This window comes from Pyrgilauda ruficollis, unplaced genomic scaffold, assembly GCF_017590135.1.
Source record: "Pyrgilauda ruficollis isolate IOZ18807 unplaced genomic scaffold, ASM1759013v1 scaffold76, whole genome shotgun sequence".
NCBI lineage: Eukaryota > Metazoa > Chordata > Aves > Passeriformes > Passeridae > Pyrgilauda > Pyrgilauda ruficollis.
The window spans coordinates 2,402,721-2,429,980 of NW_024529488.1; the positions used below are offsets into that span (position 1 = coordinate 2,402,721).

The 27,260-nt window shown below is 39.9% G+C and overlaps 1 protein-coding gene across 1 annotated transcript in view; it reads right to left on the reverse strand.

Annotated features, from left to right (window-relative positions):
* The window catches only part of DGKQ (diacylglycerol kinase theta), an 89,550-nt gene that overhangs the window by 53,703 nt on the left and 8,587 nt on the right, over window positions 1-27,260 (reverse strand). The window contains exons 3-4 of the mRNA XM_041486412.1: window positions 10,324-10,403; window positions 956-1,055 (exon numbers count right to left, since the gene is read on the reverse strand). Of these exons, the coding sequence (XP_041342346.1) occupies window positions 956-1,055; window positions 10,324-10,403 (180 nt within the window). The remainder of the gene's footprint in view (window positions 1-955; window positions 1,056-10,323; window positions 10,404-27,260) is intronic.

Genomic DNA, 27,260 nt, shown 5'->3' on the forward strand with positions numbered 1-27,260 from the left:
TTAGTATAATCACTCCCACAGTTTGGCTCCATTATGCAACTCAACAGACAAAAGCAGAAACAGAAATACTGAGCCATTCTAAGTCTAAATGCTGTGATCAAAGAGGATTGCTTCCCCTACACATACACACAGAAAAATCATATTTAATAAGACATTATCGTTAGCAAAACAGCGATTTTGGAAACAACTCAATTCCCTAAAGAATTGATTTTTCATTCATTAGACTTTTTTTTAAAGAGTTCAGAGGTAATATTCCTATAAAACAGTAAATTCTATTTAACCTCACAACTCAACTGAACAACTAATAGACATTTAAGACAAGGGAGAATTGAAGAGCTGTCCTACATCAAAATCAGTCATGTACTCATGCCAACATGTATTTCAAATTAAAAAATTGGGTATTTGGGTGATTTCTTTAATTACTGTTTTTTCAGAGAATCCATTTCAGAACACTGAGAGCAGTATTATTTTGACAAACAATATTTTCAAATATCTTTCCATTGAAGGTACCTCATCCTCATTACAAGTAACAGATATCTGAGACGAGTAACACAGGAAATTCTACATTATTTTCTAGAAATACACATACCTGGTGATTCTCTGTATCAAAAGTTTCCACTGGAAACAGAAATAAATTACTGCAACAGGACAAGTCTTTCACCAAAACAGCTCCTCATTCTTTGCCCATCTCAGGCAGGGATTCATTGCACACCACCACAGACTTGCTCAAAGTAAATTGGCGGAAATACAAAAAGTGTGTACAGGTTTGACAAAATTTGCAGTTTACGGAAGGTGGTTGATTTATTATTCCTTAGTTTGAAGTACACCTTCCCACGACCAATGAATGGATAATAAACAAACCAAAAATTTTTCAAGCGCTCAAGGTATGCAGTGCAAGGAAACTGTAGGTTACTGGGTGGCACACAGATGGCCGTACAAGAAGGGTTTAAGTTACCTTCACATCGAAAGGCAAGTGACTCCAAGGACTTCCTGCACACAGCGCAAAACTTTCTTTTGTAAAGTCCTGGAGGCCCGAAACAGTGTGCAACTGGAACCTGCCAGCAAAGAATGCATAAGACATCATCAATTTCAACTTCCAAAGTGTCAGTTAAAATTCATAGAAGCTGCTTTATCTTGTGACAACAGGGCAGTACATACAACATAAACTTAACTAAGGGCAAGAATAAATAGACAGATGAAACATCCTTTAAAAAGTAACTATACTTAGAAATATATGTTAAATACTTAAATGTAACTTTTAAAAATTCTTGGGAATTAATATGTATTGTATATATTTTTAAGCTGATTAGCTTCTTGATGATCCACAACAATATGAATCCAAAGGCTTCCTTTGGGATATACCTGTAATCTCAGCTGTTCTTCTAAGCATTCTTAATTGAATCAAGGACAATTAATGTGTAATTACTGCACAGGTGAACAAAATACCCTAAAGACATGCACAAGACAACTTTTAACATCTCAGTGCTGCTACAGTTCAGCGCTCTCCATTCGCCTTTCACTTCCTCTCCAAATATAGCCTGGCCACTGGTTGACCAAAGAGACTGGTTTGTCTCTTCCTGCCTTATCCAAAGCTTCAAAGCCTGAATGATATCCAGCTCCTGAAGTACATCCAGACTGAGTTTCCACTTGACTGTAGGTTGAAAATGATAGACTACGATTTTCTCTTACAAGAGCTGCCTGTACCAACAGTTTTGGCAAATGTGTTTCTTATTATTCACTTACCTTAAATCAGTTTTTTCTTGCTTAATTGATTTTATTAATTATTAATTCTTGATTAATAATGAAGATGGGAAGTGATAGTACCAAAGTAACAACAGATGAAGCAAAGTAAAGAATAAAAAACATACTTAAGCTTTATACATTTTCTAGAGACTACTGTTCCTACAAGATGCACAGCTCTGCTAAAGTGACATTCACATTAGAAGGAAAGAACATAACTGCGTGTTTAAAGTCCTGGAATCCAAATGAGTTCCACAAAAGTTTGCCGGGATTTAGGTATTTAGTATTATGCATTTCACATGCCCTTCTTACTACAATGAAGTTTTACACATCAAGTTTATCTTGTGGTTGTATTTCTGATAAAAACCGACCAACTATTATTTAGGTCCCAAATGAAATTAATCATTCCCGGTAAAACTTTGGAAATAAAGACTTCAGATACATGTAGTCACAGAATAGCAGCTTTTCCTCTCAGATATACTGGTAAAACATCCTTCAATTATTCATCAGGTTTTGAATTCTTTTCCTTGTATATTGAGGTTTTCCTGAGAACTATTAGCAGCAAATCTGACACGTACTGTGAACACAGAATTTGATGAACCAAGGAGTTGCTTCCAGTTATAAGCATCGAATTCTCACAATAATTTTCTGTCTCAGAAAGTATGGGAACAGTTACACCAAACAATCCTGTTATTCAAACATGAACAATGAAAGTGGTGAGATAAAGTTTTGCCAGATGCAACACAAGGAGAAAAGAACAATGCTGGAAGTTTAATCGAGAAAAATTAGTAAGTCCCAAACTGCAAAGCATGTGGTTCCTCAGTGCTCCTCAGAATTAAGCTTTGGGAGATAAAAGAGGACAAAGAGAGGTATGAAATACGTTTGTGTTACTAAACATGAACAGGATAGTGCACAGCAGCTGACCAGTGAAACACAGTCACCAGCTCGCTGCCCCAGCAGACCGTGAGGAATCCTTGGTCCCTGACTGACCAGGAAACTGCCCATTCTGATATCATGCTCCCCACAAAACTTGGCTGGCAGCCAGCCTACAAAAAAGACTCCATATCAGTATCTCCAATACGATATGTAACAGTGTTGCGTCCAAAAGCTTCAAGGTTTAACTTGATGTACAAATTGGGGATTAAAAAATACAGCCAAACCATTCTTTTCAGGTCCATACCCTACTCCTACCAGCCCAAACTGAAATTTCATTCTCTGCAGCCCTCCATCTCTGACAAAGTTCATAGCTGGCTTACATAATTTTTTTAAAAATCAGAATACTCAAGCCACATAATGTATGTTTACAAAAAGAATATATATCCTTGGTGGGGATAAATTATCCTGGAAAGCCTAAGAAGCTTTAATCAAACTATTAAGATAAATTTAAGGCCCAGATTAAGTTTAAGGCTCATAATCCCTGCCCACCCTGCTACTTCTTCAAGAGAAGGAAGAAACAAACCTCTCTGTACAGTGACATACAAGTTACCTGGGCTCAGTTGTTGTGGAGGTAAAGTGCCAGAGCTGCAGCTCACTCTAGCCGCTCCAAGAAAAAAAAAGTCTGCTGGGAGAAGGCCACTTGCACAAAATTCAACCTGCACAATGAATTCAAGTGCAAAAAGTTGGCAAGAAGTGGCTATGTGAGCACAACCTGACCCAGACACTGCAACTGCGAGGAGTACTGAAAAGCCCTGGTGGGATTTCTTCAGGCAAGCTTTTCTGTATATCCCAACCTGTCCTCAGTTTTCAAGTGTCATCTTTAAGTGCTCTACTCCTGCCACAGCCTCAAGCACCATGCAGCCACCCAAGAGAGAAGAATTCAGATGCAGGGCAGGCCTCCTTTAGCCCCAGGGTGTGAACAAACTGCTCTGGACACCCAGCATAAGCATCCAACCCCCTCAACAACCCACATTTCAAACACAGGTGACTTTTTCTGGCCATGAGTCTGGCTATTTTATTTAAGTCTAGCTTAGAAATGCAGGTCGTTCATTATTGCCACAGAGAGGTTCTGCTAAAAAAAAAAGAACATGTGGAAAACAGTGTGTATTTTCTGAAAAATTGTGAGAAAGGACTTTGACAGAAGGCGAACTTATGCAGGGTCTGACTGTACTTATCTAGAATACTCGAGAGAAGGAGACCAAGTCTAAATTCTTCAGCTGTTCAGACCATGGTGACAATTATCTGAAGTCTCAAGTCACTGTCAAACATGAGGGAACAACTTGCTCATTGAAATATTAAGGGAGGGTGGAGAAGGGGAAAAGAAAGGGGAAAAAAGTTGCTTTAATTTCTTTCTTACAAATCAAGCCAAAGAAACTTTATCATGAGTGGTCTTTCTAACATGCTTTGGAAGACGACAGGTATAAAAGTAATGTAGAGCCTGATGGAAAATGGGATGGGAGTAAGATGGAAACAAAGAAAAGGTAAAAGAGCGAGTACAACATAACAAATGCATCAATTACATAATGTTTCTCCCAACACATTTTGGTTGCTGAACAAGTTCCAAGCACCATATATATATATATATATATGTGTGTGTGTGTGTGTGTGTGTGTATATATATATATATATATATTTGAAACTCAGACTAGAAAAGCCAGTGAGACACCATCAAAGAATACAGAACATTACATGTTATTACCTAGTTTATATCCACCCCCGTAAGTACAGCAAAGTACAGAAGCATAAGGTGGCCTACAGCGAAAATGTTAATAATTCATGAGAGTTTAAAACTGCTTTTCCAATCCATCTACTTAAATTACCTTATGAAAACCACAAAAATCGATTTCCACAGAAAAATACAGAAAATTTCTTCTAGTAATACCATTAAATGACATCTAAGTGCCCTTACAATATTGATCAGAAGCATATCAACAGAAAGTGTAATGGTAGCACTCCAGTATGATCTCCAGAATGACTCTGCACTCAGGGACAAGATACTCCTAGTTCCTGTTCTATTTCCTGCCATCTGTTAAGGAATGCAAAGCATTAGAGAATGTAATACAGATCTGCAAATGTTTCCTATCAGCCTGTAATAAATTTTGATCCTACAGAAACCTAAGATTCTAACTCCTTCAGTGCAATGTGTGGAAGTGCATAGCAGTTCTGCATTAACAAAAAAAAACCCAACAAACCAAACCATCAACAAACTGCTTGTAAAATGCACACTTAGGAAGAAAAACAAAGTATAGAATTGCTTTCTTTTGATAGTGCCTTTTAAACTGTTCCTCATCCTGAAATGTCACAGGATATCAAGCATGTGACCAACAGCATATAACGAACTCAAGTACTCTTCCACTAAGGTGGAGTCACTTTGTACAGAGTGGCCCAGCTACTCTCCAGACCCTCTGATTTGTGTACAGAGTCAGGCCAGGCTGTCTTACTGGTCTGCAGCCTTCAGGATGCCGCAGCAGCAGGGGAGAAAATGCAGCTCCAGGAAGGCCTGTTTTTCACCCAGCAGCAACTTCTTTTCTACCAGCTCAGGCAGAAGAAAGCTTCATCTTGCATCACGAGGCAAAGACTTCCAGGTGCAAAGGGCAATGAGAAAAATACAGATATATCAACTGCCAGTGTGGCAGCTGCTGTCTTGGGCAGTCTCAAAAAGGAACTACCTAAATAAAAACTTTTCCTAGGCCTACGTCCAGATATTATTTTGCCCATGCATCTCCTTCTCCATCACATCAGGCTGACTTGCACTTGGCATGACTTCGTAAAAAATACCGGAGAGATTAAGAAACCAGGCTGGCAGGACCTAAGGTAGTGTGGGGCTGAACAGCTTAGAAGGAAAGGGTAGACAGAAAGGAGGATTCTAAAACTCTCAACAATAGCCTCCAAGGGTTAAGTAAAAGGAATTTAAGTTAAGATCACTAGCTTGCAGTTCAAAAACACTGTTGCATCTTTAAGGATAAGCACAAGCAGCTTGGAAGCAACCATCTTCATCAGACACCCACAAGGGCAGTCACACAGGGTCATTCTCAAAGACTGCTCTTATCATAAGGCCAAAAAAATTTCCTGATAAAAACTAAAATGGTGTTTCTGAAACAAAAACATGTATGGATGTTTAAGTGTAGAAGCACTCCCCTAGCTGAAGTTTCTGAGGTTCACTCCAATACTGTAAACCTTTGCTCTAGGGAGGTAGATATGGCGAACACACCTCACTCCACCCCATGACTGTTCTGTCCAGGCCTAGACTATGCCCTCTCTGAGAGAAGCCAACAACTCTGTGATTCAACTTTTGCCCTTATTGATATCTATTCAATTACTTCCTTATTACTCAGTAATCGAATAGCACTTTGATTTGTTTAAAACCTCTTATTTAGTAGCAAAATATTTCTGCAACTTGAATACACTGTGTGCTAATGTCCTCTGTTACTCTGGCATTTTAGGGACAATGCCTATCAACTACTCTTCACTTGTGTTCAAATTGATGTTCTTGTTCTGATCACCTGATTTATTGGCTGGTGTTTAAAGGCAATGTAAGTATGCATTCTATATGGTACTCTGAAACGAATTAAGAACACAAAGCTAAACGGTGTCTCAACACATAATAGGACAGGAGAGACAAAATCAAATACTTAATTATCAAAATTTTAATTTGGGCTAATGCAAGGGAATGATGCACACATCTATATGCTATCCCACTGTTTCCAGGATTATTTTTCTTCCATCCTGTAGATCTCTGTGACATGACATTTGGCCTTATACACTCCAAGGTCTCAAGGACCCTTTGCAATGGATAATGCACCCCATGCTATTTCAAACGAGAATGACATGATACTTCTACTCAAAAGTAAGACTTGTGTAAAAGCTTTCCACTGCAATTAAAGAGTTGCTTAGCCTCGTATTTTTTGTACTGTAAAGAAAAAATAACATGCAAAAATCACTCACTCCTTGCTTTTATTGCTACCGAGGAAATCAACATCTATGTCCTCTTATCAAGACAAAGATTAAGAATTAAAACAAACACAGTGCCATTCCATAATGCTTCTGAAACTAAAGAGTCACTGATACAGCTGCAGAGCTCATCTGGGAGTTCAGATCAAGTTTGAAGAGAGCATAACAAACTCTCCTGAGTTTGCAAACTAGGAGGAGCTAGCCCTTCCTTCACTTAAGCTCTGAGGTTCCCCTTCAGGGAGAAAAGGGAGAAAACCTTGGTGCAGTGCCAAGATTACCAGCAAGCAGTTTAAACCCTCATTTGGATTCTAAATTATGCCATGTGACTATCTCCAAGCAATTGCCTTGCTGAAGCAACACAAGCATGGGTCAAGTGCTGGGGAACTGGAGAGAGACCTTCTTGAGATAAGGTGGTCAGTGCTACCCAGCAAGGGCCCAGGTAAAATCACGGCTTGGGTTGGAAGGGAACCCTTTAAAGGTCACCTAGTCCAAATTTCCATGCAGTGAGCAAGAACACCTTTAACTAGATCAGGTTACTCAGAGCCCTGTCCAACCTGGTCTTGAAGACATCCAGGGATGGGGCATCTACCACCTCTCTGAGCAGCATGTGACAGTATTTCACCACCCTTATTGTAAAAATGTTTTCCTTAAATCTAGTCAGAATGCATCCCCTTTTAGGTTAAAACCATTACCCCTCATCCCATTGCTATGGGCCCCCCCATAAAGATCTACTTTCAGATCGTTTTTACTGACCCAAATAATCATGCTGCACACGGCTGAACACAGCATCCAGAGGGAGAAACTCAGGTCAGCAGAGAATTACAAGAGCAGGGACCCCTGCAAGCACCACAGCGTTCCCATTCCTTACCCCAGCCCATGAATGCAGCAGCTCTCCTTAGAAAGGAAAGTTTTATTTTTAGAACACAAAGATTCAGAAGCTGATAACCTAGACTAGCATTTTTCCATTCTAGACAACCTGGCTTTAAGAACAACAGCACACAACAAAGTCTTGTGAGTAGACTTCAAAACCTTCTTAAAATGGAAATGTTTAGAAACCATTAGAGCAATGCAACAACACACCAACAAGGAAAAATAAGCATAGCGAATGCTGAGCATCACTAAACTATTCTTCATGTGGTCTCATTTTAATTTAGTTTTCCAAGAACAGTTATATACAAAATACACACACACTTCTAAGAAGCTGTAATACAGCTTCAATTCCAACCTAACAAGGGAAAACAAAATTTCACTTTTCACCCCCAAAAACGTTTTGTTTTTACTGTTATTTTGTTTTGTGTTGGTGTTTGGGTGTGGCTTATTTTTTTGTCCTCCTTTTCTTCCCTTTTTTAAAAAAATGTGTACTGCAAAGTAGGTAAATACTTATGGGAACGTAGGAAAGAGAGAGTTTGAATTTGAAAACGTTGCTGAGACCTTACCATTGGAACAAATCATATGCCCTGCAAACTTTTCAAAAGATTGATCCACAAAGGCTTGTTTAGAAACATCATGACCTGAATCCACTCTGGAATACTAAATGCAGGTGACAATGATTTACAATAGAGAAAAAAATTCATAGGACAGCCTTAAGAATGATCTGAGGCTGGATGCAGTTGTGGCATGCTTGTGACTCTGGGGGCCTTTACTTGACCCTGAGAAGGAAACCCTACTGTCAGGAATAAAAGTTTCCACCAAACATCTGCTGAAAAATTATTCTCTGATGGGTTGACTTAGTATCAAATGACACACATTCTGATGAGCTTTAACAATTGCCATCTTCTCTAGATGAAATCCAGGCAAACAAAAAAAAAAGTCTCATCTCTGTAATACACTGAATATTGACATAGCTGAAAGAACTATCAGAAAAAAAATCCCACCAGTGTTCCCTCCTACGTCAGACCTTTTAATAAATAAATAATCTGAAAGGAGAGATTAAGAAAATAAACTTTCCACAAATTGTATAAATGGCTGTCATTTGTTTTTCACTCTGTTATATTTTTTACGCAAATGCCAAGTCTGGTATTTGCTTTGACAGAGCCTGCATGCAAAACGACGTCTCCCATATGGCAGCCTTCACTTGTACAGCTGATCAGGATTAATGCAACTTGGATGACCACGTCAAGGAGGACATGACTGTCCAGAACGAACAGTACAATCCAGAGTTTTCAAAATAAAATCATTATAGCTCAAGACAGAAAGCACAGAGGACTCTTGGAACTAAACACAGCAACACTGAACTGCAAACACTGGCAACGCCACCAAATAACTATCCTCGCTGTGCAGTACGATTTGTGTTTATTGTTTACAGATAAATCACAAGATAAAAATTTTGGGGCAGATAGATTACAGGGACTGACAAGAGAGAAAAAAATTACACTGACGTCTATAACTGATGCAAATGGGAACATTAGTAAGTTTAAATTGAGGATTTTTACCATATAAAAGCAAAGGAACAAATACTATTTTGAACAATGAATTAAATTTAGAGCAAATCCAGAAAAGAAGCTGTCATAAGTGTTTACAACGCCCACACTCTGAATTAAATTACTGTTTTCCAGTTGGATTTTTGCCATCCCCCTAAAGGCCTTGTAGATACCTATATAATCTGACTCACTATTCCTTTTGCTACAATGCCTGATTGCCAACATACTGAAACAGCAGAAGATGCTAATTCTCAGTAAAAGCACTTCTCACTACCTACATGTCCCTTTACCATGGGTTCTAAGACTTACAGCAGTTTTCTTGCTGCTTCACTGGCAAATTTCTAGGTATCAGACACCTTTTTGACACCTCGCAAGATGAAAGGTATGTAAGGAAAGAGGAAAAGCAAAAAAGAGAAGAAGCAAAGCTTTGCGTTGGCACAGCCTAGCAGCTTTATCACCTAGATAAAGCATATTGAAGAAAAACAAATGGATAATTTGTCTTTATCCAATCCCTGTAACTCAGATTGCATACTGCTTTCAAACTTCCACATCTCACCCCCTACACAGACTTCCACAACAAAAGAAACTGGTAAAATTTTGTATGACAGAAGGAAGAGAATCAGCTCCCCTTCACAGGTCTACACAAGGGATTCCCATAAATGTGCTTTGAGTCAGCAAGGTCTGTAATGAACATGACTGATTTTACAGCCATGTCTCATTCGACTTTTGCCTGTGGCTCCTTAAGGTATTTGTAGTGTTTTACTACTTCTCTAGTAAATTTCTCATGTCCTTCTCCCCTTCTGCTCCTCTTCTGTCATCCTTTCCCAAGTGGATAACACACTTAGTTTTCTCTTCAGTTTAGCTTCTTAGTACCTTAGTCGCATCCTTTTATATTCTGTAAAGTTGATTCATGTTTCACACCCTTTGAATCAATCTCTTACACATAAAGTCTTGTGGGAGAAGGTCACAAGCCACCTGAAAGCAAGTACTTTATTGTGATACTTCCAGGTAATGACACACAGTAAGAGCATCTAGTAACATTTAAAGAATGCAAATGACTGGTCTTCAAAGGCAGAGTATCTACAGTTGCTCATAGCAGACTTCTCAAAGGAAGTGTAGCTTTGCCTGTGAGCAGCTATAAAAGCTTCTGTGATGACTAATACAATTTTTGAATTATGATATGAAAAAACCCACTGCTACTATGGCATTATGTTAATTAGTGATAAATGTGTGGTACTACCCCAAGAAGGAGACAAGCCAGTGTCTCTTTACTCACCCTTACAAGGCTGGGAGCAATACAGGAGCATGGTATCTTGACATTCTTGAGGCACTTTTCGTGAGACATGAAGTTGCAAACTGTGGAAATAAAATAAGAACCATGAGCAACCCTTCATAAGCATGGGACTTTAAGAAAGACAATCAAACAACACCAAAAATTGAGTCAAATACTATTAGGAATACATATTTTTAAACACATTTGCTATCCTCTAGGTTTGAGAATGTACACAACTGTCACACCTTGAGCAGTGCATGAACTCCAAGTTGTTTTGCTACTAAGATGCTGGCAAGGAAGGACAGCTTATCCCAGAACAGTACAAGCCTAACGCAAGTCAAGTCCTCCCACACTGTCTCTCTCCATGACCATCAAAATGAGTTCTTAAATTTCAAAAAAAAGTTTTAAACAGTCCAAAACAGCTCTTTAATGTAGCCAAAGCAGAAGGACATGTTTGCAAGCGAATTATTCTACAAGCTAGTGCACGTGACATAAATGTGAGAAAACAAAGTATTGTTACAAACTGAGTGTAATGGATGAAGGTTGCCAATTATAGGCGGCTTTGAAAGTCAAGAGTAACTAACTATTTCTTTTATCACAGGTTTATAATTCCATCCAAGCTCCACAAAGCACACTTTGAAGCATGACAGTTCCACTTGCCATGGAGGAGATATTTTTCACAGCTTCTTACCACGAATTTGCATTACATTAAGCTGTGTGAAGAAAACAAGGGATTCTTTATTTCATTCCCACCACCTCTGATTAATTAGGAACTAATAAGCCATGCAGCTATGGATTTAGAGTCCTCTTTCTTTCAGAATTACTCTCCACCAGTTCAAGCGTGACGCCCCGCGCAGATGCTCAGCTCCCGACCTGAGTGGAAGCTCAGACCCCTCCCAGTGCCAGGGCAGATCACTTGCCAGCGGCAACTGTTGCTGTACACAGGTTTTCCTCTCCCTGCTTCTCCTAAGCACAGCATACCACTTCCTAAGTTTCCCAAGTATCTGACAATACCCCAAGTGCTTCAAACTTCCCACCTGCAGTCCACTGTTGCCACTGACTGTATGCTCTATTGCCACCAAAAGCAGTCAATTTCCTCTCCTCCCCTTTCTCCAGCTCATTGAGTTTTGATTGCACACTTCTCCTTCCAGGCCAATTGAAGCATTAAAATCCAGGCCCACTTCTCTAAACATCTTATTGCCTAGCCCACACAAAGCAAGTTTTCCTTCTGGTAGCACAAAAAGGATGACACCTCTCCTCTTGGCATCCATCTTAATACAAGCAGTAAGCACTTTTTTTCTCATTAATCTGCAAGTCAGAAAAAGAAGCACTGCAAGTCACTACTGTGTTCAAATGTGTTATTTATTACCCATGCTTGAACCCGGAATGATTATTGCACTGATGAAATAAAGTGGGAAGGAGCAGAACCAAATCTTCTGCTGGGTGCTATGAAGCGTTATGTGCATCTCTAAGGTTTATGGCTGTTTCCAACCAAATAGGGCAGATCAGGGAAGGAAACAGTCAAAGAAAGGATAATGAAATGGATGCTTGCAGCTGAAAATGCAGTTGCTTAACAGATTTGAAGGTGATGTCCATAGTGGGGAGGAGCACACAGCCTACCAGTGCAAAGGAGACCAAAGAAAGCAAAGTCATTATCCAGGCAGAGGAAAGATGAATCTCCTGCTCCAGAGAACAGGTATGAGTCCACACAGAGAACTGGTGAATCCTCATCACTGATATGTGTTTTCTAAACATGGACATAGTGGTAATATAATGACAACATAATTAAACTTGCTCCTTCCCTAGGTGTCAGCAGTATTTCTACTGATGCTCCTAGGAAGGCCACCTGCTTGTGGTGAGAGCAGGTCTGTAGAAGCTTCAGGAGAAAAGGGTTCAAGAAGAAAAGGGTCAAAAGGGTAAAGGTGCCCATTACCACCTATAGTCAGAAATTTGTCACTCATACCCTGAATATATCTGCCTCAGCTACCTCAATGTTCAGGTGACCTTGTCACTGTCTCGGAGTGGTGCCCAAAGTTTATCTGACCTGGCTAGGTGAGGGGAAATGCCCTCTGAAAGCAGAAGCATCATGACAAAGGTTCTCATGGCTCTGACCCATGAAAAGCAGAGTATGAAGCTTCAAATATAAACAGGCAGATATCAAAAATTTCATAAAGAGGTGAGAGCTAGCCAAAGAGGAATCAGCAGTGACTAATGAAATTCAGTGAAATGACACATTCAGAAGCAGACTGGCTACAAAAGCAGAGAACATGGTGGTGCAGACTGATCACAGGAATTTTCTGACCTGCAAGATGCAGCAGGCAACTCAAGTCTGCAAGACCACCCTTTCTAAGTGGCTGTTAGATTTAAGTGCACACAAACTCAATGCACAAGTCAACTGAGCCCTACCCAAACACCTCAGGGAATTCAGACAACCAGCTCATGCAAAAGATGCTCCTCCCATGGACCTTGAGAGGTGATCTTATTTAGACAACGCAGGTCAGTCAGTACCACAATTTTCTCTTTGCACTGACAAATCCAGCAAAACATGGTCCTGCATGAAGACAGTAACATATGGTTCAGATAAGGAAATAATCTCATGACACAGAAAAGCATACTAGGTCAGCAACTTCAGAGAATCAGTAAAACCAAACAGTGAATTAATGTTTCAGATGAGGAGCAAAATAGGAAGGTGCATATAAAAGTTTTAATTGTTTGAATGCATACAGAAGAAGACAACACAGAAAATAATTAAGTTTCCTAAAATGTCAGCCAGCAAATTGAAGCATTTGCAAATAATCAAATTAAGGAATATCAGGAGACAAACAGCAGGAGATAAGCAGTGCCCAAACTTAGAAGGTAACATTCTCAGTGAAAGATTTTCACACGTTTTTCAGGAGCTACTCACACAACTCCTCCTCTGCTTGTCAAATTCCTCAGCGGGTGAAATTACTCCTACAAGTCACCAATTTGTTTTTATTTTGCACATTCCACACAGAAAGAAATAAACCCAAAATGGCAGCAAACTGAAGCACTAACAATATTTGAGGGGAGGAGAGGTGGCAGAATCCTACATTCATATCAATAGTCCCAGAAAGGCTTAATTAAGTCTTAAGTTCTGACAGCTAGGAGAGGTTTCAATGATTTTAAGGGGTGATCTTTTATTAGGAAAAACAAGCCAGAAGACACTGTGTGTGACATTTCAGTAGGTGAAATGCAAAATTCTGAGGAAAAAGCATTTAAAGGAAGAGGACAGGCGGATCTTTTTAAAGGATGAAGATTTCTTGATCCATACAAACTCAGTGATGAGCTACAAGCAGACACATCTATGGGTTGTCTAGGTCAAAAGAAAGCCATTCAATTGCAGCTTTCAGACACTGAACAAAACATTTACTTAATGGTTTAGAGGGCTTCATGAGGTCTTTCCTCAGCATCAGGTCAGGCATACTGCACCAACCATATTTAGCAAGTTTACCTTGAGGCCTTCTGCCATTCAATTATAAATCACATCCTTCTTGTGAAAAATTAGGTTTTGCCAATGCTCAACAAGAAGCTGTCTGGCCATTGGGCATCACAGTGCTGCTCCCTCTCCACATGGAGCACAAGATCTGGCTTTACAGGAGGCTCTGCCCATAAGCCATCCCTTCCTGGGCCACTTTTCCTACCACATTTTGTTTGGTGTTTTAATAAAGGCCCTGTGTACATATGGAACCGGTGTACCCATGGAACGTACAGCCAGCACCTTTCCAACATACACTTGAAAAGAAACAGAAAACATCTCTCTCCAGGCCTCCCCAGCAAGGCAGGACATAAAAGCTGGGAATCATGGTAACTCATGAGCTGTGTAACACTTCTTAGAAAAAGGATGGCTATTTATAGCCTCCAATATGTCACACTTTTTCCACATAAGCATTTTTCTCTCTGTCCTCAAGACAAACTTCAAAGCAGAATCCACAACTAGGAAGAAGAAAATAGTGAATTATGCCCTGTAGGGACTCTAGCTATGTATTGGTGTCCCATGCAAATGGTGAGAATTCTGGGTGAGAATTGCTTATGAAATATCAGATATAACACAATCTTCTCCCACTTTTGAAAAGACCACTCAACCCTGAGGAAAAGCCTAGAAGGTATTAAAAATTACTTTTGTTTCCTCTTTGGGAAAATACTCACCATAGTTCAGTTCAGGTGTTTTTCAAACAGAAATTTATTTGTGTAATTGTATTTTAACATGCTAGGTTTTATTTAATTTTTTTCTTTTATCTTTAACACTGAAGTCTAATGTTGCATTTGCTAAACATTTTTATAAGAAGAACTATCAAATTGCTCTCCAGAGAGGATAAATTTTTTCAATTTTTTTTTTTTGACAATAAATTTTCATTTCTGGAAAAATTTAAGTGCAATGCATTAAAGAACATGCACAGCTTATTAATGTGAATATAAATACAACTAAATTAAGTGCAGTAATTCTCCGAGGCATCTTGTTAAATGTAAGACTTGGAAGAAGTCCCTGTCTTGGAGAGTTTACTAGAACAAATGGCCTGATATATGTAGGAGTATTACATAAATGGAAAATCTCTACAGTCCTCTGCAAAAAGCCCTATAAATGTACATAGATTACATGAAAGAATTACAAGGGGACTAAAATAAAATAGAGAAAGGAAAATGTCACGTTCAAGATCTAATGCTGCATCAGACACCTACAGACTCAGCAGCCGCTCAGCCATTGCACAGAGAGAATCAGCAAGCTGATTTTATGCTGTGGCACAGAGGTGGCTTTTCTGCTACTCCTCCCCAGTCTTTTCCTAATAACGTCTAGCATTCAAGTTGCCTTTCTTTGACAATTACACAATGGGGACATATTTCCCTGGATGCACCATTACAAGTCTAAGATCCTTTCCTGCCTATCTGTAAAAGCTGACTAAAGACTCAGCAGCTTGTAAGAGAACTTTTCCTCCCCTTCATAACCATCACTTTACAATCAACAAGCAATAAAATGATAGACTGGAATATACTTCTGTAATCCTCAGCAGCTGGAGTCAGCGTGAGCTCTCAGCTCACTGCTGGCCTTTGTAGAGGAGGTTGTGGACTGTTAATGGAAGAGTTGTGTAGCACAATCCCCCACACTGCCACAAATCCATCTGCAGTCTTGACTGAGTTCATTGCTTCCCTCTGTCGCTTTTATCTGACACCCAGACCCACGCAGTCAGTGTGTTTTTATTTTAGCATTTCACACTCGGTGAATGCCAACTTTCAGTTCCAGTGGGAACCTTCCATGCACAATATCTTTGTTTTTATCTGTCTTCTACTAAGATGCTCAGAAAAGCAAGGCTAAGAAAAGGCTGTGGTTATGGTTACCAGCTGGCTCTGGCACTAGACATGGGTGGCCAGTAGAATGTTGTTTATATCTTCCTAAAGAAAATTTTATAGGATGAAATAAAATAGAAGTTTCTTCCAGATGAAATATTGAACAATTCGGGTTTTTTCAACAACAGGTGTCTAAAAGTGTTATAGATTCTCTGTATCTAAATACATCATCTTAAAGAGGTTATTTTTAACAAAAGAAGTTGAAGCAACGGATGGAGAAACATGGACAAAGTCCTCATCACGTATGTCAAGTGTAACTTAACTCCTACTCTGAAGTGTGTCTCTGCACTGACAAGTAAATTTCCACATCCCAAGCATCTCTATCCTCCTTTCTTCATATGACAACCTTCAGCCCTTTATTGTATGTCACACATCAAATGAAACTCATCTGTAGTCATGTCCCTTTTTCATCTCAACAAGTCCCAGCAGCTGTAAGAAGCAACGTTTTTTGCCAATCAAAGAATGATAATTCTCTGAAAAGAAAGGGGTCCATGCCCCTTAACACTTCCCACCACACATTTAGCTGTCATGAGACTGCAGCAAGCCACAACTGGCCCAAACTCTGACTGCCACAAAAGGGTACACAAGAAGTCCAGAAGGTGTACACAAGAAGTCTAGCTTCCCACAGGTGGCAAAAGGACATGTACCTTGTGGTAGCTTTGGCTAGAGCCTGCACTGATAGCAGATGGTTCCAAAAGCCAACAGTGTCATGGCTGCAAACTCAGGGTGACAAGCACCAAGAGTAGGATTTAGTTTTTGTTTCCCTGAAAACTGTTTGGATTCAGTGGACCTCTTGGAAAGATGACAGCATAGGCATTTTTTATCTTACCACTCGTCTGGCACAACAGAGCGCAACCTCTGCAACAAATGATGTTTGGCAGCAGTGTCCTCGGGGCAGAAGATGTGCAGTGCAGTTTCAAGCCTTGTGCTTTCACAGCAAGCAAGGCTATGTTTTAAATGCAACAGGTACTACAGAGAGAATAATGGCTCTTGCCATTTACTCCAGAGGAGTAATTCATTCCAGCAGAGTTTTTGAATTTATTTTCAATACTTCCAGTAATTTTCATTTTCAGTAGCTCCAGTAAAGAGAGCATTACTGTTAGGAGTGCACTACAGCTACATCTGACTACACAGTCTGTAGGGTTAGAGTCAGATCCTCACATGCTGTAAATCAGAATGATTACTTTCAGTTTGCTAAAGCATAACAATTCACCAAAGTCAAGAATTTTTAACTTCAAGTCAGTACACCAGATTATAAATTTGACCATGTAGCACACATCTTGTTTTTATCAAAATGCAATAATGAATTAAGGGTAAAACATTACCCGGCTTTCTGTAAAGTTTAGTGCTTTGAACAGACAGCCATCAGTACTTCTAGAAATATAAATATTTCTCTTAAACAGATGCAATTATTACAAGTTTTTGTTCCATATGTCACCAACTCATATAAGGCATTCAACAATCCAGAGAAAATATTTGAATTTGCCCACACTACAGCCTTTCAAGTAGTTATTCTCACCCCTCCCCTCACTGAAAAACCTCAAACAAAACAAGATAGTGCTCAGCAACTGAAAAAACAGCTTTTTTTAAGAGCACTGTCAATCACTGCTAGAATACAAGAAAACAAGATGTTCTTTTACTGTCCCTCTTATTCAAGAAGATGTAAATACTTGTTCAGTCCAGCCAATATCCCCAGGGCTGCCCTGAAACATAGTAGAGCTCTCTGCTTTCTGGTGGGTCCGCAAACCAAACTGCTTTACTCCAGAACCTGGAAGGGCTTCCAAAATTCCCAATTTGTTTGCCATGATTCACAGAGATGCCATAACTTCCACCTTGGTTCTGCCAGGATGCATAGTCATAAAATTGCAGCACTGGCTTATGCAGAGAAGCTGTTGACGAGTGCTTGGGGAAGGAAAATGGGTACAGAAGTGCTTGAACAGGGAAGAATCAGCTTGCCCCAGTTAGTTAATAAAAGTGCCACAAAGGCAAAGCTGGCCACTGCAGGAGGCACAGCTACTGCAGCTTGCTTAAAAGACGGAAGGAGGAAGGACAACTGCCTGCAGATGGACAGAGGAAAGCAAACAAGAAATCTAGCAAAGCCAGGAGTAAACCAAAGCTTCAAAGCTGTTATGCAAGACAACAATAACAGTCTACTTTCCAAACAATGAATCAGTGGGATTTGAAGGGCATATCAGCACCAAGACAATTCAGCCTAAACCAATCTAACTCCTTCAAAACAAAGTTTTATTTTGGTCAAAAACTAAGTAGGTTGTTTCCTCTGCTCTGCCTGCTCTTCCATAGCATGTGCCTGACATAACAGAAGCCAAAATACAGGTTTAATCTGCCTCTCTCCTTCAAGGGCTTTATCACTCCCTTCTGAACTTGTCCTTGATGTGCAAGCAGGCTTATTTTGTTCAGCAGGACTGCCTTTGCATTCACTGAAGAGATCCATTGACAGTCAAAAGACAATAGCTTTCAGAAAATGCCCACGGGCTAATTAGTCACAGATTGGAGAAAAATACTTTTATTTTTTCTATCACAGTGTTCTTAAATTATATCAAAAACACCAGACTGCTCATCCAGACAGGATCATTCAAGCTGGTGGAGGAGTCACTATTTTCAGGAGTAACTTAAAAGCAGCACTTTCATTTTACTGAAGTTTGTGGGACTCAACTTTTACATTTGTTACACAGCTTTGAGCTACTTTTCCATTGTAGCAGCTTGCCAACATAGACGCATTTAGCTTTCCGTTTACAACTGTGACCACAGGCCAGTCTGAATACTGTGACTATTCACTAAAAGGAATGCTGGATGCAGTACATGGACTTCACCAGCTTATTTCCCAATTCAGCAGAAACATGCAAAGACCTGTATGCAATATTGGTGTGCTCTCTCAGACAAAAACACAGCCTAGTTTAAGCTTAGAGTTCTGTTGTGCAATGCTTGCTAAATGTCACCAGAAAAGCTGTCATAGAAGCTTTGGTCTTCCCAAAACATTTCAAACAATGGTGAGAGAGGAATGGAAAAATGTCTGAAATCTTTAAGAAGTCAAGCATTAAAAAGACCCTCCTTTCTAACTGTGGTGAGAAACTTCAGGCTTTGCTTACAGAGTGCTTGACACCACACAGTAAATACTCTTCAGAAAATCCAAAAGAAATGAAAACCTTGTTAAGGTTTTCCAGATACCTGTTGAGTATTCTTATAGATGACTTGTATTTGACAGCTCTTTTCTCTCTCCAGGTTTCCCTGATCTTGTCAACTAACCAGTCATAGGTGCTTCTCCTTTAAATGGAGATACCAGTACATACCCTGTCTGACAAAAATGCAGTTTGCCTCCACACAACGTGAATTGTCTTGCACTTTATATTCCCAGAATTATCTGCATGAGAACACCTTCTCTTTATAGGCACAAATACTCCAAAGAAATGTCTTTGTAGCATCTGACCTCTATAATTTGAAGGCAGCACATCTGAATTCCTATTCATTTGTATTTCAAATATGCTGGTAGAAAATAACAAAGTAACAAGACAAGTGAAAATAAGACAAGCTACTTATTAAGAAAACAGGTAGGTTAGGTGATATACTTGAACTGTCAATCATTTGGTTATAGTAGGTTTGCTTGAATTGTGTGAGACTCACAAAGCACCTGGGCTAGATAAGCACTTCTCACTCTCTCATTCCTGCAGCCTACAACACAGTATCTTGCTTCTCCATCCTCCTGGTACAGTAGAATGAGTACTGACAAATGAACTAAAGGAACCTCACCTGCCAAAACAGAACTCTCTCCATCCTCCCATTTCCTGACTCTACCCAGAGCAGGTTTCTTAGATCCTGCTAAGCAGGAAAAGCCAGAGCACCAACAGCTGGAGGCAAAGGCACATACACTGTGTGCTCAGTCCCACCAAGGCTTTGCATTTCAAGGAGAAAACTGCACAGAGAAGTTATACTGCAGTAGTAAAAGCAGCCATCTCCATTTGGTCAAGAGGCTTTTCTAAGTCCACAGCCATCAGAAAATCTAGACATGCTACCAGCTATGTCTATACACAGAAGAGAGATCTATCCACTCACTTAAGATGCTGCAGTCTGCTCTCTGTCCAGTCTGTACAGTACGGCCAACTGAATATAGGCTGAGGTGTGAACAGAAAGAGAGCAGCACTGCTGAGGAGCACTTGGGAATGTTGGTGGACAATAAACTGAGAAAGGAGGGGATTCTTAACTTTTCCTCTGCTCTCAGAGACCCTGCCTGGAACACTGCATCCAGCTGCGAGATCCTGAGTACAGGAAAGAATGGATACATTTGAACACGTCTTAAAGAAGGGTCACAGAAAATATCACACGGCTGGAGCACCTCTCCTATGAGAGGCTGAGACACTTGGGATTGTTCAGCCTGGAAAGTGAAGGCTCCAGGGAGACCCTTAGTGCCACTTTCTAATACTTAAATGGGGCATATAAGAAAGAAGCAGAGCCCATTGCAGTAGGACAAGAGGTAGTACTTCTAAACTAGAAGAGGTAGATTTGAACTGGGTGTAAGGAAGAAATTTGGTATGATAGGGGTGGTGAAACACTGGCACAGCTTGTCCAGAGAGCTGGTAGATGCCTCATCTCTGGGAACATTCAAGGTCAGGTTGAGAGGGCTTTGAGCAACTTGATCTAGTTGAGAATGTCCCTGCTTATTGTGTGGGATGTGTGGGAGTGGGGTGTTGGGCTAGATAATCCTTAAGGGTACTTCCAGCCCAAACTATTCTGTGATTCTGGTCTGTGAAATTTTATGAGAAAGGTGAGTTCTGCATAGACTTTACTTTTTTTTCCTCTTAAAAGACAGCTGGATCAGACTTGCCACCAGAGAAATTAGGGTGAACACAGAATTTCAGAGTTTTAGTTACTGAACAGGTCCCCAATATTAAGAGTGTTTTCTTCTTCAGAAAGATGGAAGATGGCTAGTCTCAAACCTGCATTCACATCCAGAAAGCATTAACACCTTCTCTTTTCTTGAAAAATAGGCCAAAGATAGGACAGTGCCATGGGACAAGGCGCTGATGGAAAACAAAAAATCTCCAAGAGGGCTACAACATCAGGGAAGAGAGTTGAACAACTCATCTCCTGACAATTAAAAAAAAAAGATCCTTCAGAGGAAGAGGCCTCCCACTAACAATGTGAATCTGCACAAGGAGCCTGGAGGGATGCAGTTTTTGCCACCAACAATGTAACAGCAATAGACCATTGGCTGTGACTCTTCTCCCAGCAGGCTCCCAATCACATGGGCTATCAGCAGTCTTCAGGGATGCTGAAGGCAGGAGCCCAAAAAGAAATTGTCTCTGAACCACAGAAATCTGTCTGAGGGCAAACAATTAAGCACTTGAGCAGTTCTTTTGTACAGGAAGAAGGACGAAGGTTGCCCACACAAGCCAGATGCAAGACCATGTAACAAAGTTGTGGCTTTTTCTCAGGTTTTCCAGACTGCAGCCTTTACACAGCTAGAAAGGGTCAAGCCAGTCTGAAGAGTGACAGAAAAATGTCTGATCACACTCCCTCCACATGCAGTGAAAGGCTACAGATCCTGACAACCTTCAAAGAAGAATGACACCCAACTCATGGCTTCAGGAAGATGCCATGGTGATAAGAACATCAGGTACCAGATACCACTAAAAAACTCTTGAAGACCATTTAGCAATCAGACATTTCTCCTGGCTCTGTCTTAGGCTGGTGCCTCTTATGTCTTTTGCTGCAGACTGCCCATGCCACCAACTGAACCCCGGTGGCTGGAGCAGAAATGGGCCAGCTTGGCAGCATTGTGTAAACAAAACTGGATAGGAGGGGCAGAGAAATATGAAATGGTTAAAACCAGAAGAACAAGGAAGATCCAGCTAGACCACAGAACCACCTACTGCAGGGCATGCACACCAGTGTCTTAAATGCTTACCTCCCTGCAGCTGTTGTCTGCAACAGCTTCTCCAAGTCACTGTTTTCAGGGTGATGCCTTACAAAGAGAAACTTTGTCAATTGTTCATCAGCACTGTCCAGCTGACTAACAGCTACTGGTCAAAACAAAGAGCTACAGCTTACAGCATTCAGAACAGCACAACAAAAATTACAAGGAAGACGGATCCAGCCCTCAATTTAAAGGAAAATGCACTAAAACAATTTGACATTTACTGCCAGCATCCTCACAACAAAAACCTCATCATGGAATCATAGATTTGTTAGTGCTGAAGGGGACCTTGAAGATCATGTAGTTTCAACTCATCTTGCCGTTCACCACATCAGGTTGCTCAGCAGACCATTCAATCTGGCCTTTAACATCTTCAGAAATGAGGCATTCACAGTTTCTTTGGGCCACCTGTTCCAGCCTCTGGGCAAAGAAATTCTTCCTAACATCTAATCTAAAGATGCTCTATTTCAGTTTAAAATAATTGTCCCTTTTCCTGTCACTATATGCCCATATAAAAAGTCCCTCTTCCTCCTTTTTATAACTTCCTCTTAAGCTAGTGAAAGCCTTCTCTTCTCCAGGCTGAACAACCCCAGCTCTCAGTCTGTCTTTATTGCAGAGGTACTCCATCCTTCCAATCATCTTCACGATCTTCCTCAGGACACACTTTAAGAGGTCCATGCTGAGGATCCCAAGCTGGATGTGGTGTTCCAGGTGAAGTCCGACAGGGGCAGAGTAAAGGAACAGAATCACCTACCTTGACCTGCTGGCCACACTGCTTTGGATGAAACCCAGGGTGTGCTTGGTTCTTGTATTGCCAGCTCAAGTCCAGCTTTCATCCATCATAACTTCAAGTCCTTCACCTCAGGGCTGCTGTCAAATGACTTCTTCTCCCAGTCTGTACTCATGTCTGGGATTGCCCCTAGCCAGTTCCAGCACCCTGCCCCTCAGACTTGCTGACTTCATGAGGTGATCATGCCTAGGCAGCCTGCACCAACACTGCAAGGTTCCAGCCCTCACGCATGTAGCCCCCTGCACCACTATCACTTGTTACCCAGTACAGCACAAATAAATCCACGCACTGCCTTGTCAGCGTCATCCTCCTCAATAACAACACAGACGTCTCCTATGAAAAAACAGTCCTATTAACACTTCTGCTACGTTAGACATGCCTAAGCCGAAATGCCTCCCCACACATAAAAGGGAAATAACAGTAGCACATCTCCAACTTTGAAAAAGAAGAATTTGAGTTACACTGAAATAAACAGGGTGGATCTTAGCTGAACTTAATGCACAGTAGGACTTCACAAGCTGTGACAGAATTTTGGCAGAAAAATGTGATACTGACACAGTTGCCTGGACACTCTCATAGTACCCAAAGACTTGGAGACATTCTCAACATGACGTTACAGACCGGCTGTAATACACACCAGTTCTGCACCTATGGGGCATATCACCAGTGACGCACCGAGTAAACCTCATGTGTATCCCATGCGCACAGGAACTCGGTGAGTTAGCTCTATGCTCTTAGCAGTGGGGGAAACCAAGAATTTCCTCCAAAACACACATAAGATGACTGGACCAAGGAGAGCCAGGCAGCTCAGTCTTTTCCACCCAGTGATATAACCAGCAGACAGGAGGTTTGCAATCCCTCTCCTGCCTCTTAAAAACTGAACACAGAACATAAAAATATAATAAAAAATCCTGAAGATACTAGAAGAAAAATCACTGCTAAGCTTAATTGCAGTAGCATCCACAAACCTCCACAGCACAGTTACAATTTTTCAAGGAAAGTTGGATATATTTAAACCATAGGTCCCATTATTAATCTACATAAACCCATAGTAAATTTTCCTCCACATTTAATTTGGGTAATCTCTGGATTATCTAAGGCATCTCAATACTCCCTAGCAACACAAAACAAGGAAAAAAACCAAGACACCCCGGAGCTGCCATGGCAACCTTTACTTGCCATTCCTATAAGGCTTCATTTCCAAGTTGCATCACACTCAGCAGAAGTGTATAAAACAATAGGATTTGAGTGAAAAATAATCAGACCTGGAACAAATGGAAGGGGAAAATGCAGAAAGCAAAGAAACAGAATCCTGTGCCAACTGGGTAAGTACATTCAGTATTTTCTCCAGTGTGGTTACTACAAAGCTATTGACATGGTCAGGAAACTAAAGGCAAATGATTCACACCATGGTGAATCAGGAAAACAAAACACTCATAAGGCACTGTTTCCAAAAGGCAAACTGAAAGTGCTGATCTCCATGATTTTTTTTAAAATTCTGATTCTTCATTTCATTCACTTTTATTCAAGTATTTTAGAAAGATTCTTTTTAAGAACATGTGAGCATTTATTTCCAGCACTTAGGCTTGAGTCACTGATGAGATCGAGGACTACATTTCCCCTAAATTAAAGCAACAGTCTCTTTCATATATCTAAGACCATACAAAGTTCATAGAAGATAAGTGTTTACATCTATATGGACAAAAGAAGCCTGCAGTACAAATTATATATGCTACCGATGAATACACCACAAAATAAAATAACTCTGTTCATAAACACTAAAACTCAAAATCTCTCCTGAAAAGCCATAAATCTTTCTCAAAGAGGGACCAAATTATTCAGGGTCATATATGAGTTTCATTTTAGTGTTGTTTGGTGTGGTCTTCTCAATTTATCAGACAGAGAAAGTTCTTGTAGCACTCCATCTTAATTTACTTTGTAGCATAATCAGCTATTAATTTATGCACATGAATTATCAACACACACTGAAAGGTTCTTAAAGTTTCCCAGGACAGCATATTTAAGAAAAAAGTTACACTGAGCAAAAGTAAAAGTGAGACAGCAAAACAAAAAAAAAATGTAATATATCTCCATTATCTTATGGATTTACTTTTGAATAATCTATTTGGTTCACCTGAAAAAAAAGTGCTTGAATGAAAAATACAATAACATCAAGAAATCTTTAGGCATTTGCCAAACAGGAGCTATTCTGGAAAGAAATATAATAGGAACAGAATAACAGAAGTCAAAATCAAAATGGACACAACAATATTTGGCTGTTTTGAAGAGTATTTTTAACATGCTAGTATTTTTGCCTTCTACTTTAGCCTATTTTTTAAAAAAGGATTTGGCAACCAAGGCCTAAAAGAACCAGCTCCTGTTATTTAACTTCTTCACAAGAGAAAATACAAGCATGGAATTCTGTACTTGATTTCTGCACAGAAACTGAACAGGAATCGTTTTAAGTTCTTCTTGTTTAAGGTTACATCTCTTCTTTCACACCTCCTCATCTGGGATCACGTGTTCGGTTTCTCACTCAGCATCTTCTGTTAACAGAATTAAGTCTGCTCAGCATCCAGACAGAGAGTTGGAGCATCAAACATAATTGCAATTGAAAACCATTTCCTAGGACAAGGGGATTGTGACTCCTTTTTGGAAGGGCTGCTATTACTACCACGGACAACTGTCAGCAGAGAGGGCAGACACTCTGCTCACAGCTCATCTGCACAAGCAGGCACAACTGCTCCAGCACTGTACTGTGCCACTGGGACATCCAAAAGCATCCACCCAAAATCTGGGCAACAACTTGCAAACATGTCTTGAGCATTTTAAATTATGTGAATATCAAAAAATTTTTAAATCAGCTTTTCCAAGTACTCTGTATCAATACTGTTTCAAGAAGAGGTAGAATGTGATAAAGCAGTTTGTCCTAGGTTGTGGCTCACCTACATATTTGTTTTAATTCTAAGGCTTTCTTTTCATAGCAGATACATTCCAGGATTGCTAGTCCTAAATGTAAATTTCTATGTGTGATGATTTACACTCTGCCATCCTAACTATATTTTGAAGAAAATCTGTCATCTCACAAAAAGCCTTTTCTATTCTGAAATAAAGCATTCACAGTCTCAAATGCAATCAGTTTTTTCACTTTATGTTCAGAGCCTTCCCTCATGCCATCTTCATGCTTAGGGGAATCTTACCAATTTCCTTGTATTTATGATGATGATTCCAGGCAAAGATCCTAACCACATAATGGTTTCAGCACTGAGAAACTATTTTTGCTTGAACCACTTAAGAAACTGGTTAGTGGATTATTTCTTATGTTCACTGGTTAACAAGGTGCAGCAGTTGCTATTTTCACATTCTGCAGAGAAAGTATTGCACAAAAAGGAAAGACTAATTTCCTGAATTATAGCATGACAAATCAAGACACTAAAAAGTGACACAAGCTGCCAAGCAGCAAGAAAAGCAATGAGGAACTGAGATTTTTTTCTATGCATTCTTGCACTTAAACTGCATGTCCTATTTCCTAGCCACAATAACCTAATACTACCCTGCAGAACAACACAATGCTCCAAATTTAACCCCTAAAGTTCAAATTATTCCATAATTCAATAATCTCTTACAAGAAAATCTGTTTAGCTAAATATTCAGAATGTCTCTAGTAGCACTGCATATGGAAAACCTTCAGGACTGGATTAAATTGTGATCAAATACAGCATTGTTTATTCTGTTAGTTGTTCTACATCTTAAGCAATGTTATTTTTACAATAGTAAGTGCCATGACAATTATATCATAAAACGGGTATTTAAAAAGAAGCCAGGCAGGTGAGTGATAACAGCACATCACATTAATAATCTTAAATATATGTCCAAGTAAGCAAGTTCCACTGATATTCAATCTTAAACAGGAAAGAAAGCAACAAAGTTACATAAATATATGTGAGTATAGATGCATAAATATACACATAGCCCCACCCCCATTCTTTTAGAGCCAAGCAAATAAAAATGCTTAAATAAGAACAGGAAGTGAAATGAGGGGTTGACTTTACCCTACTGAATAACAAACGTCCACAAGTGAGACAACAGTAGGCAACAATAAGGAAGAACACTCTGGTAGCACATTTTAAAAAAAAAGAAGTGTGCTTCCAACATGTTCCTTATCACACTGTGATATACACACGTTAAGTTTCGCTCTCTGCTTGGGAGTGTTTCCTAATAGGCTTATCCCAAACTGAAAGCTACCATTAAATAAAAAGGCTGGGGGGGGGGGGAATTAAAAAAAAAAAAAAAGCGGGGGGGGGGGGAATTCAAAAAGAAGAGAAGCTGATCAGCATGTATTGCTTAATCCTTTAGAAAGGTGTATATACTGCACACACAATCTGCTTTTTCCCCACTGGAGCTGAGTCAAATTAAACATATTGAAGTAACTCAGTCACCTGTTGTCTGTAAGCGTTGCAAAAGCAGCTTCACCAAAGGTGCTTTCAAGCGCCAGCTCAGGATGGATCTAATTGCGCAACACGTAGCCCAGAAGGAAGTCAGTTTGAGCTAATGAAATGCAGAGTTAGAAACGCCTCTGGAAGAAACAAGTGACATAACCAAAAAGTAAAGGTCATCCAGGGACAGCGTGGTTCAATGAAAATTCAGAGCTGCCACCTGAGAAGGTGGCAAAAAAAGGAAAAAAATCGGAAGAGAACCAGCTTTCTAAGGATATTAAGAAGCAAAACAATATTATGGACAAGTTATAAACAGCATGTAATCAAAAAAGGAGAAAACAGACCAGCAAAGGCACCATGCCCAGAGGGAACAAAAAAAAAAAAAAAAAAAAAAAAAAAAAAAAAAAAAAAAAAGAAAAAAATT